We start from the raw sequence: 13,215 nt of genomic DNA on the forward strand, positions 1-13,215 counted from the left end.
CTCTTGTTGTGGAGCGTGGGCTGTAGGTGCATGGGCTTCAGTAGTTGCAGAACGCCGGGTCAGTACTTGTGGCTCGCAGGCTCCAGAGCACAGGCTCAGTAGTTGTGGCACATGGACTTAATTGCTCTGTGGCATGTGGGATCTTCTGGGACCAGGGATCGATCCTGTGTCCCCTGCATTGGCAGGCAGATTCTTAACCACTGCGCCACCAGGGAAGTCCCCGTTCTTTCCAAAGTCATTAATTGCTACATGCATCAATCTCCATTGTATGGATATGTCACAGATATTAGGGTATTTGCTATTTTCTCAATTATAATACTGCTATGAGTATTTGTATCTAAATCTTTGCACATATCTTTTTTTTTTAAAAATAAATGTCCAAAGTGGAATACTGTCCAGAAGTGGAATTAAGGGCATAAACATTTAAAAATTTAATACATACTGCCTGATTGCCCTCTAAGAAAGCTTTATCTTTATTTTTATAACTACAGAGGGAGGAACTTAAGAAAATTGAGAGTTAGAGAAGCTTGGCAAAGTTGCAGGGAGAGAGGAAATACACAAGTAGGTAACCGTTCATACTCCCCCACAGCACACCTTCATTACTTAATGAAAGATATTTCCAGTTCTGAAATGCTAGGTTTAACATGAGGGCCAAATCTTATCTTTTAAAATCACATACACAAAACCTTTCATTTTTTCTTTCTGTTATACTGCCTCTGTTGAATACTCTTTCCCAGAAATTAAAACTGTACGTTAATATATGTGTGTGTCTATAGGTGAAGGAAAAAAAGAAAACAAAATAGTAAAAACAGTTAACAGACTTAAGTCCATGGAAAGTAGGCTGGCAAGCCAAAACTAAGGAAGAACTCTTTAAAATGTTCTACAATTCAAGCCAAATGTTTAACATCTTGGTCAGAAAAACTGAGTCATCCAAACTGATCAAGAGTCAACATAAGGTACTAGCAGTTACATAAGGTATCTGGAGGAATCTGAGCTGTAAACGTTCCAGACTTTTTACGCATACCCTTTTTACTGCTGGCTGAAAGCAATCTACATCTCCAGAATTTCCATCAATGCTGCTGGGCTCACCATTTTGCTCATTTTGTGCTTCTCTGAAAACCAAGGGAAAAAAATGTTAAAAAACCACAGGCAGAATAACAACAAAACTCCACCTGGCTATCATGGAAAACCCACTTACTGCACCTTTGCATGTGTACTTAACTGTTTCCTGAGACCTGCTGCCAGGACCATGGCACTGTGATGGTTAAATCTCTTGATGATGGCAGCATTACTATTCTCTCTTATGGATTTAGAATTAGATGTAGATGGCACAGAGGAAATGCCATAGCCCTGTGAGAAACAATTTAGTAGATTAGAAATTAAAATAAACTTCTGGTTTTCTTGTCTATTATGAGATGTTGAGTTGACAAAATTTTCTGGATGACAGGACCTTATTAATTCTGAGCATTATCAAATATTTATAGGTAAACATTTAATAATAAGTGACATTACACACACAAAAAATGAAGAAATATCACTAGCTGCTTTTAGTATCACAAAAACACCTTACCTGTTAAGTGCTGCATTTTTCTCCCTAAAGGGCAATTTTGGATCTAGTTAGCAAAATATTAAAATACCAGTTAGTGGGATGCTGGGTTGTAAGCCAGTACACTTTGTTAAAACTCATAGGTGCTATGAAGGAAGAAGTGGTCAATTCCACCAGAGCGGGGTGCAGGGAGGGCAGCGTAGGTTCAAAACAGCATCATGGCGCACCATAAGATAAATAGATGCTTGCAAGGCAAACATGGAGACAACGTTTCAGGAAGAGGAAACTGCTTAAACAAAGGTACAGAAATAATGTAATACATATTGTGTCATGGGTTTGTATGGAGTTCAGCATACCCGGAATGAAGGGTAGGCCAGGGACTGATGAGACATAAGGTTAAAGAGGTAAGAGATCGATCATAGAGAATCATACGAATTCATTCATTTATCAAATAATTACCGAGTGCCTAATACCTGCCATGTGATGGGGACAGGCCGGTAACAGGAATAGTCAGCCTCATGGAACTTATAGTCTACTGAGAGAAGACTGGCAACTGATAAGCAAAACAAGGTAAAAATAAGACCACTTTTGAAAGTGACAGATGCTATGAAGAAAATAAATGGAGAAAACAAAGACATGGTGTAGTGACTGGAATGGGAGGAGATACTTTAGATAGGGAGGTTAGGGAAGGTCTCTCTGAAGAAGTAACATTAGAACAGATGTCCAACACATGGGTAGAAGCTAGTTAGGTAGAAGAGCAGGAAGAAGGAACAGCAAGTGCAAAGGCCCTGAGGCAGAAAAAGCTTCGGATGGACCTTAAAGAAGGCAATTATGTTTGGAGCATGAACTGAGTGGAAAGACAGAGAAGAAGGCAGAGGCCAAATCAAGAAGAGCATGGTAGGAGTTTTGATTTTACTCTAAGTTCAATGAGAAACCACTGATTAGTTTTACATAGGAGAGCATTATGATCTGATTTATAACTTACTGCTAGGGAAGAATAAACTATATGCAACAAAAATAGAAATAAGAAGATCAATTAGAAGGTTAAGGCAAGCAATGAAGCAAAGGTACCCTAAAAGCAAGAGGGTGTAAGTGTCTGTGGGGACAGAGGAGATGTAGATAGATCAGAGATGTATTGTAGAAGACTTGCTGATCAACTGAATGGTGGAGGTGAAGAAAGGGGAGGAATCAAGGAGACTCCTAGGTTTTGGCTTGAGTAGCTGAGTCTATGGTAATTTTTCTTTTTCTTTTTTTTTTTAACTGACATAGGGAAGACCCAGGAAGAGATAGGTTTTTGAGAATGGGAATCAAAGGTTCCATTTTATACATTTCATGTTGAGGGGTGTCTGTGAACTACCTAAGTGAAGATATCAAGTAGGTAGTTGGATATATGACTTTGGAGTTTCTGGGGTTAGATAGACTAACTAGGACTAACTGGGAGTCATCATCACATAATCAATACTTGAAGCAATGGAATGGAAAGCCCAAACCCACATCCTGGGACAGAACTACTAGAGGATGATAGGGAAGAAGAAGCATTAAAGGAAAAATTGAATCAACCAACATTTTTATTAACAGGACTTGTTATATGAATTTTTATATATCCATATAAGGGAACACTATGCAGGCACTAAAAAAACCATAAATAATAGTACTGTGTAAGTTTAAGGTGTACAATGTGTTGACTTCAGATTGCAACATGATTACCAGTGTAGCTAATACCTCTATCATGTCACACAATTATCATTTCCTTCGGTGAGAACTAAAATCTAGTCTCTTAGCAACTTTGAGGTTTATGTACTGTTGGCCATGCTGTGCATCAGATATCCAGAAATTATTTATCTACTAGTTGCAAGTTTGTACCCTTAAACAACATCTTTCCAATTTTCCAACCCCTCCCCAAGGTCAGAACTATTAACATCATTTTACAAGAAAACCGAGTTTAGAAATGTTAAAAAAAAAATACAGTTTACGCCAGGTAAGTCTATGTACTTAACAACTGTGAGGTTTATTTAGCTCTGACTGATAGTGATGACAGGCACAGTAAAGAAAGGCATGCATAACATACCACCATTTTTATTAAAAAACAAACAAACCACAACAAACACTAAATACCACCCCCCCATCATATTAAACTGTATCTTTTTTTAAAAAATATTTTTATTCTTATTTTATTTTTGGCTGTGCTGTGTGGCATGTGGGATCTTAGTTCCCTGACCAGGGACTGAACCCACGCCACCTGCATTGGAAGCACAGAGTCTTAACCACTGGACCGCCAGGGAAGTTCCTTAAGCTGTATCTTAAGCTTCATTTTCTCAGGGTGATTAAAGAGGGCCATGTTTGTAATGTGTTGAGATTCACCAAGGAAGTGACTGAGTGCTGAGAATTTTCAAGAAAACAACTGAATTTCATTAGGGAAACAACTCACTGGGACACTAAGGATTACTTTCTGTTAATTTAATAATTCAGACTACAGGACAAAATTCTAACATTGGTTTTCTCACCTGGTGCAAGCATATACTAAGAGGAAAAAGGGGGAAAAAAAAAGATAGGAAGGAATGAGCATGTGTACATGGCCAACAGAAAAGGAGTCAAAGGAAGGGCAAGAAAATTAAAAGGTAACAGTGTCAAGAGAATAACTGAGGAAGGCAGGTTCCTTCCTAGCCTAGAAGATAGATGCAGGGATAGAATTAGCCTTGATCAGAAGGGATCACCTATTTCTCTGTGACTGGATAAATTTGTAAGTCTGGAGTCACGATGCAAGGTAGGTAGCTCATACTTGATCGTCTAGCTGTTGAAACATACTTGGGTTAATGTGAGGTAAGGCTCATATCTGTGCTCAAGATTTGGCAAAGAGTGGGCAACTAACAATGTTATCTTTTCCCTGTCTACTAACATTTGTTCACATTTCTTTAGATTAATGATAGATACAGCATAAAACATCATGTTAAACCTTCATTAATACCTAGACAACTGTTGATGGTGGAGCTAGAAAATTCTTTTAAAAAATGTTTTATCAACTCATACGGGAATTTCAGTTCTCCAAGGCAATCTTAAAAAGGCAATTTTAAAACTATACAAACACTGAAGACTAGGAAAAGACTGTTTTCTCTTGTAAATCCTTTTACTATTACTTACCTCATCTAATGGTTTATCTTCCAAAGCTGTCAAATCAAGTAGTGGGTTTTTCACTCCTAATGAAACCATTGTTTTTAACCCTAGAAAATCAATGAAATAAAAAGCTGACCAATTTTTCCCTTTCTCAGAAATAAAAAATTCACTAACAGCATTAACGATTACAGAGCAACAAATTAAAGGCCAGAGTGTGTCAGGGATAAACAGTTACCTTTTTCATCTATTTTGGCACATTCTGCAAAGAGGTCCTTTGACCCTGTATTCAGTCGGTCCCTGTGAAAATAATGGGACTGAAAGAAACGTGTCCAGAATTCCTTTTCTGTCATGTTGTGGGGAACATTTTCTGCATATTTCATTTTTACTGTGGGAAAAAATCATGATAGTTACATACTGAATTTCCAATTCTTAAAACCTCTCAAATTAGTTTAAAAATAAACACAGCAAAATTAGATTACAAAAGTATTCAACTTCAAAAACAATATAATAATTTAAATGTAAATATAAAATATAACTTCAGAGATTAGGTGAGGCACTACCTTTACGAATCTTAATAAATTACAGACAAAACTTTACTTTGAATATTTATTTATTTATTTATTTATTCATGTGTTTATTTATTTGGCTGTGCCAGGTCTTAGTTGCGGCATGCGGTGTCTTTGTTGTGGCACGAGGAATCTTTAGTTGCAGCATGTGGGATCCTTAGTTGTGGCATGTGGGATCTAGTTACCTGACCAGGGATTGAACCTGGATCCCCTGCACTGGAAGCATGAAGTCTTAACCACTGGACTGCCAGGGAAGTCCCACAAAACCTTATTTTGCACCAAGAAAATTAACAAGTTTAAAAGTTTTAGTGGAAAACTTCCAAGATTCCTGGAGTAAGAGCTGAGTTTGTTTGTTTGATCATTTATATATGGACACTTTTAATCCAAAGCACCATGTTAAGTGCTAGGGAAATAAAGATCTCCATAACCCACGGGACTATCAGTTCAGTACTCCAGAAGCTTACAGTGTCCAATAAACAAAGAGATCAAGAGGTTAAGGGCTCAAGCTGGAGAACCTAAGTTTAAAATTCTAGACCTGTCACTATCTGTGCGATGCTGGACAAATTACTTCATCTTTCTTTAACTTGGCTTCCTCATCTGTAATATGGGGGTAATGACAGTACCTACTTCATAGATACTATTTGTGATGATTAAATGAGTTAACATACATAAAGGCCTTAGAATGGTGTCTGGCACATAGTAAACACTACATAATTATGTTACTACTAGAAAGATAAGAAAATAACTACATTATAATGTGGTAAGACACATGGCCCTATGGAAAGAATGTGGAGGGGGCTTACATCTGCCTAAGGAAGTCAGGATTTTATAGAAGAGGAAATTAAGTGATGCTTGAGCGGAGTCCTGTGGGAGAGAGGTGCTTCCTAAGGATTAAAGGGGCAGGAGTGAGGAAGTAGGGAGAGAGAACAGTGTATGGCTTCAGAGCTTTGTTTAGTTAGAGACTCATTTATTGATGCCTCTGGAGCATGTCATCTTACTCAGGTATGTTAAAGGGTAAATAAAGTTTAAGAATCACCGGTGGAAAGAATGGGATAGTCATCATACCAATGGATTGATGACAGCACATTATGTGCTAAGCCCTTAGTATCTACCATGTCAGGCACTGGATAAAGCACTTTAATATTTTACTGCACTTTACCAGGAATAAAGGTAAAGCCTTTTGTTTTTCAATGATACATTACTGAATTAATCCAAACAAATATTTTAATTATCTGAAAGAACTGATTCTTCTTACCTGCTGGATAGGTCCTAAATATGGACTCAATGATATCAGAGGTTAAATTGTATCTCAGACCATTACATCCATCTGTTTGGGGCCGGACATCAGCCTAAAATAAAGACCACATATATATCTGTATTTGTTAGAATATTGGGGGAAGATGTCTAAGAACCCAATGGACACTGGACAAAGGTGAAAAAACAGACTCCCTGAATGAAATACAGAGATAGAGATAAGTCCCTCACCTTTACTTTTGGCATAGAGAGAGGGCTTACAGAAGTCTGACCTGGTTTCATATAATTTTAGTGACCTATAAAATCTGCTTTTTGAAAATACAACATGGTCAGAAAGGCACATTTAAGTGTGACCAAAGGCGGATATCTAGTGGAGCTTTAACATAAAACATATACAGTTATCAAATACCTAACTATTTGGTTAATAAGTAAATATTATCTGATTGGTTTCTCTAAGAAGGCCTTGTTAATTCAATTTACTGCTAAGCACCCAGAAAGATGCCAAACATGTAACTGGTACTCAAATTTTTGTTAAATGTATAAATACTGCTTTGGTCTTACCAGAGTGCAGACTGAATCTCACTTTCTAATTCCACACCTAAGGTATTCCCAATTTTCCTCTTAAGATACATTTTACAAATCTTACTTTTTTATAACATGATGGTCACTATACATTTAAACTTTGCATTGTAAGTAAAGCACTGCGATCATTAAAAAAAGATATCTGAAAGTCCTAAATTTAAAAGTATTAGGGGAAATTAGCATTAATGCAATTGCTAAAAGATTCTTTTTCAAAAGTCCATTTGATTTCCAGTATGCTGGGGTCAAGTCCAAAAAACTAAGAAAACATAACTGGCAAAAAAATATACAAATTAAAAAAAAATACTGTATGTATTTTAAAAATATTTTAGAATACCATGAATACTGAAGTATCTGTTAATTTACTTTAAGAAAATGCTAAATTTTACAAAAGAAATGACATCGTTAACAGATATACCAGGGTTTTTTTTTTTTCCCTTTAGAAATCTCGAAGGGTCACATACCAGAAATGCTGCAGAAATGCCAACATCCTGCTTATGGTTAGATGTGGAAGAACTCTCTGTTGCAGTCACATTTAAACGATTGGCCCAGAATTCCTCAGCACTGATCACTTGACTCACAACAAGGTCTTTATAAAGCTGAAACAAAACAGGATCTTCTTGCAGCATTCTGGTGATAGAATATATCGAACATATTGAACTTTCAGAATAAAACACCATTTAGGTAACATTCAAAAGACTTTAGCCACATGAAACACCCAACTTTCATTCTGTGATGACTGAGCGGCAGAGGTCATTTAGTTCATTTGCTAGTAATTAAAAGAAAAAAAAATTTGGAGGAATAAATGTAAGTGCAGATAAACGGAAGTCAGTCTGAAGAAGCAACGGCTAAATTCTTTGAGGGCATGGATTTGGTCTTATTCATCCCTATATCCGAGTGATACACAGACTGTATTTGTGCTGTACTGTATTCTCCTTCACAAAAAGGTGAATGGGGAAAAGATTTTTCTAGCAACTAGTTTTTCATGGTGATAAGCACTTGGAGACATAAGCATAGAAAGATAATTCATCTTAGAAGTTCTCATTATTTTAGATGCTTTCTCAACCTTTTTAGATTATGACTTCTTTCAGGTTTCTTATTCACAAACACACTTCTAATGGTTTAGTATCTTCTCGGTGACAGAAAACTGACAGAGAATTAAGGGACCTTAGCACCTTTGAACCACAGTTCTGTTCCTAATCAGAGGTTAGGCTTGAGGCAGTTAGTTTAACTTCGGAGTTTATCTCATTTGCCAAAAGCCAAAGCTAGTAAGATGCTAAAGTTAAGAACCAAACATAAAGGTAAAGATAACAAAGCCCATCTTTTCCCATACTATACTATCAAAGCACAAGGGGTGAGAAGTAAACTATTACTCGACTAGTGAGAAACTAATGTCTCTTTAAAAGGCTGTTCTTTTCCTCCTTCACCTGTTTTTCTCTTCCAGTTCTTTATTTGCTTTCCTCTTGAATTTGGGCAGCAGCTGCTGAAGAAGGTCTTTCACTGCATCTCGCTCTTTCACTGCTGTGCTTTCATTGGAAAAATGGAAGTTAGTTGTGTCCCCTGCATACAGGACCAGCTGAAGTTGAATTTTAGCTTTTCCTTCTGGACTGATTTTCTGGCCTAAAAAGAAACACGAGGCTAGTTAGATGAGGATACCTGCACTGTGGAAACAGTCACATAATAAGATACTTCTCCTTCCAAGAAGACTCAGGCTTCCTTTGGGCTTTAGTTGTCCTATTACAATCTTAATGCTTTATCAGAAATGCACTCTTCTCAAATAATCCCACATACCCAGAGCACAGTTCAACAAATTCACAGCTAACACTTGGCTTCCTTCTTCAGTATCCTTTTTGTGTGGCACTTCTCACCCACTGCTTCCACCTATGGATACTAAAGGGCTTTTGTTTCCACTCAACTGGGCAGGTTTTTTAAAGCTTTCTAAACAGCCAACTTGGAGTCCTGAATCCACCCCGAACAGCTGCTTCCAAGTGACATTATCATTAATAAAAATGATCTGTCACGATTCAAAAAACTCCATATCCCATGGCTTACTTGCTAATTGCAAAGGAAAATACATAATTTTACATTTGAGAGACCAGGTGTCAGCACTTTAACCAAGTGATCAAACTTAGCCTCATTAAAAATGGAACAACCTGACACTGTGGGCTTTCTGAGGTGACAGAATTGGAATAAGCACCACCACTTATGTGTTGTTCTTGCTGAAAATGTTTAACTTGAATATAATCAAGCCTGTAGACCTGACTTTTAGTTTATAAGAACTACAGGTAATACAGGAAAAAAATTAAACAAAACCTTGAAGAGACAATCAGACATAATCAGAATGTGTGATATTCTACAAGCCTGTACTCTTTAAGAACAGACTAAAGAGACTACAACTACATACATGAACCTAGACTAGATATCGGTTAAAAAAAAAATCACAGCTATAAAAGCGTTGTTTGGAGAAGTGGGAAAATGCAACAATGGTCTGGATATTTATTAAAATTTTCCTGGTGTCATAATGTTATAAGCAAAGTGTACAGTCACATAAAAAAGCAAACACAGCAAAATAATAACCAATATTTAGGGGATACAATATACAGGTATACATCATACTATTCTTTAAACTTTTCTGTAACTGAAGATTTTCATAAGTTGGGGCTGGAAATGTCAAAATATACCTACATAACAGAGATCTTGTATTCTTAAAAAGTGAGCCTCATGGCTTGTCTTCTTTGTAAGGCAAACAGAGATGAAGGGGCTTTGTCTCACTAAATGGGTGACTCATGGTAGTATGAACACATTACCTAGAGCTCTCTGCACTAAGTAACCTACTAACACTTAAATAAACAGAAATTTTTTAATGAAGATACTGCTTCCAAACCAACAGTTTAGATGAAATACCTTACTGCCAAAAATAGCAATATGAAGTGATTTACACTGTTAGCAAGCCTGTTCCATTATTCCATACCTCCAAAACAAACTATCACTCCTTTCCAGGTATCTTTTCTCAGCCACTGCTTTATTCTTGCTCTATCTTAGCTCGTGTCCCTGAGAGGTCTACTTCTGAAGTTTTTTTAACTGACTTTGCTGATTTTCACCTTAGTAATTTATTATGGACAACTTTCAATGGCTTCTTTCAGAAATGAGCATTCTTTCAAATATTCAACTAAAATGAAAACTGATCTGGTGCAGATCTAGATTTGGGTATGTGCTCTCCCCCTCAACAGCTGAGAAGAATTGTTGAAATATAGGAGATAGACATATTCTTTATTGCACGCTGTGAGTATCACAGTGAGTATGTGTTTTGCAAAGGTATAGGGCTAGCTTCCCATTTAAGAGAAATGCTAATACAGGCATTTCCTAATTTGAGTCTATTGTAGAACAAATGTTAGTTTGTAAAACTATTATTAGAAACTTGGTGAGGCAGTTCTCCACAGAAAGAAAGTTTTAAAAGGAAGTAGTGGATTCCTAGGTGGCGCAGTGGTTAAGAATCCGCCTGCCAATGCAGAGGTCACGGGTTCGATCCCAGCTCCAGGAAGATCCCACATGCCGTGGAGCACCTAAGCCCGTGTGTCAAAAAAAAAAAAAAAAAAAAAGGAAGTAGTGTTCCCAGGAGAGTTGACAAAGACCAGATAGCTCAGGCAGTACTGAATTATTATGAATTTTAAACAGTACTTCCTTTTGAAAATTAAGATTCTAAGTTATTTCAGTGGAGAAATATGAGGATCTTGGTCATTTCCAGCAGCAAATTAGAGGTAAGTCCTTAGGGCAACTGTTCATACACAAAGGATGTTTGTAAACCGACCACTTGCAAGTTGAGGACTGTCTATGTTTTGAGGTGTCATGTTCCTTGCAATCTGTTCAGCATTTTATCTAGGAGAAGAATCTCATATCCAGGAAAATAAATCAATCCATATTAATGGTCACAATCGAGATACCACAATTTGTCAAGGGCTTTGCTGCCCAGCTCCCCCCGGGTCCCTCCTATTCAAGATCTTTTAGTTAGGTGAATTGCATAATCCCTTTCAGAGTAAAGGTTCTAAATCCCAGGATTCACTTGGTGCCTTTAAATCTAATTATTATTGAGCCACAAAGTACCATACCTTTGTGTAATAAGTTCAAAGTTAATTTTGCAAATTTGAAAAGAGAAGCGGTTTTGATGTTAGCCTTCATACTTGAAAATCATAAAAAGAAAAAGGATATAAAAATATCATGCTCTGTATTTCTCCCATCTACAGTTAGTATAAAATTGAGTCCTTACCATATGACCCAGCAGTCCCACTGCTGGGCATATACCCAGAGAAAACCATAATTCAAAAAGACACATGCACTCCAATGTCCACTGCAGCACTATTTACAATAGCCAGGACGTGGAAGCAACCTAAATGTCCATCAACAGATGAATGGATAAAATTGAGTCTATTTTCTCAACAGATGATGGCCACATAACCAAAGATTAATTACACTTTACTTAAATGATACAATTTTATTAAGGGCAATCTGGCATCATCTATCAAGATTTTAAATGCATGAATTACTTGAACCAGTAAGCGCATTGCAGGGATGTATCCCATATACACAACCTCAAAAAGATATTAGTGCAAAGATCAACACTGCAACACTGTTTTCAATAACATAATTCTGGAAACTTCCTAAATATCCTTCAATAGAGGACTGGTTAAATACATGACAATAAATCCATCCGGTGGACTATCATGCAACTCTTAAAAGAAGGTATGTGTGAATATCTTCACATGAGGTAGATTTACACATGTAAAGCTGTACAAACTCTATTATTGTAGAAAAGGCAGGTTATAGAATAATATATATTCAGTCATCCCACTCCATAACTATTTCTATACAGTTGACTTTTTGACATTATAATAAAAACCCCACAAAGACTGTATAAGCAGTCTTCTTATAAAGTTATTAACAAATACGACATACATCAGATTTAGCATAGCTGACTTACATTTAATATCTGCATACATATGGCTGATGGTAAATCTATCTTTGCCTTCAGGTGCCCAAGCAATTCTTTCTGCCATGAGGTACAGAGCTCCATCCTGCTTCTTCTGTCGTACCTTCTTTACAATCAGCAAAACTTCTTCAGATGAAGTTGCCATGATGGCTAGAAGGTGCTAAAAAAGACAAAAATATTTCACATCTCAATTAGGGTTGGATTTGTTGACTTGAGTTCCTTCCAAATCTAAAATGAATAATTAGGAGGGAAAAAGTCTTAAAAAAAGTCTTTTCCCTCATTCAAAGTTGAAGACAAAGCTGTACGGTGTTATTCTTTTAAAATCAAACTTCACTTTGCTCATACCACAGGTGTGAATTTACACAACACTTAAAGTGGACAACACCTGGCAGTTTTCAAACCATTTCCATGTATACTAATCAGAGTATTTTCAATTTATTTTTATTCTTCTCAGTTATATTCTTAAATCTTAAACATATGATTTGACTACAAATATGTGATCTATGGCCTATATTTAGAATTGCAGAACTTTAGAATTACACAGCACTCTACTGGATATTTAGTTCAAATTTGTTTCAACTGAAAAAACTAAGGGCCAAGGAATTTGTGTGACCTCCCGGAAACCACTTTGAGATCTAAAACCTGGTCTAAGATTGTTCCCATGTGCTTAAATATAAAACTGAAAGAATTTAACACTTAACACTTCCCCTTAACTATCTTCCCCATCTTTTAACAATCAAATGTCTTTAACTACTCTCCAGTCTAGGCCAAAGATTCATTTGTAATGGCTAATTTGTTACCTAGAAAACAGCCTGGAGCTTCCCCCAACTTCTCCCCAACCCTGGGAATCTTAGCCACCCAACCCAAGTCCTAGAGTCCTGAGTGTAGCTGTCTGGAACATGAGGCTGAAAAGGACTTTGAGGCTGTCTGGGGTCAACAGGAAAGATGCCATGATTGATGAAGTCTGCCATGGGCTGGGATGGGGAAAGTGGTAGCACAAATGGCACATATATGCCATTTCTGGTAAAGTTATGACTTTAGTTTTCATTCCCAAAGGAATGATTTAAAATATAACTTAAAAATATTTACTTCTTCAGGTATAAATTATAATTTCAGAGAAGTTAGCATATCTAAGTGTCATAAGAATTCAATCTGAGCAAACAAGTGAAGCTTTG

At 36.8% G+C, this 13,215-nt stretch overlaps 1 protein-coding gene across 2 annotated transcripts in view; it reads right to left on the reverse strand.

The window, feature by feature from the left end:
- The window catches only part of GTF2H1 (general transcription factor IIH subunit 1), a 31,516-nt gene that overhangs the window by 11,768 nt on the left and 6,533 nt on the right, over nt 1-13,215 (reverse strand). For both annotated transcript variants that reach the window (XM_057695910.1, XM_057695911.1), the window contains exons 2-9: nt 12,032-12,200; nt 8,484-8,676; nt 7,521-7,686; nt 6,479-6,572; nt 4,893-5,042; nt 4,685-4,764; nt 1,223-1,350; nt 1,025-1,112 (exon numbers count right to left, since the gene is read on the reverse strand). In XM_057695910.1, coding sequence (XP_057551893.1) covers nt 1,025-1,112; nt 1,223-1,350; nt 4,685-4,764; nt 4,893-5,042; nt 6,479-6,572; nt 7,521-7,686; nt 8,484-8,676; nt 12,032-12,185 — 1,053 coding nt within the window. In that variant the 5' untranslated portion in view covers nt 12,186-12,200. The remainder of the gene's footprint in view (nt 1-1,024; nt 1,113-1,222; nt 1,351-4,684; nt 4,765-4,892; nt 5,043-6,478; nt 6,573-7,520; nt 7,687-8,483; nt 8,677-12,031; nt 12,201-13,215) is intronic.

This window comes from Hippopotamus amphibius, chromosome 9, assembly GCF_030028045.1.
Source record: "Hippopotamus amphibius kiboko isolate mHipAmp2 chromosome 9, mHipAmp2.hap2, whole genome shotgun sequence".
Lineage (NCBI taxonomy): Eukaryota > Metazoa > Chordata > Mammalia > Artiodactyla > Hippopotamidae > Hippopotamus > Hippopotamus amphibius.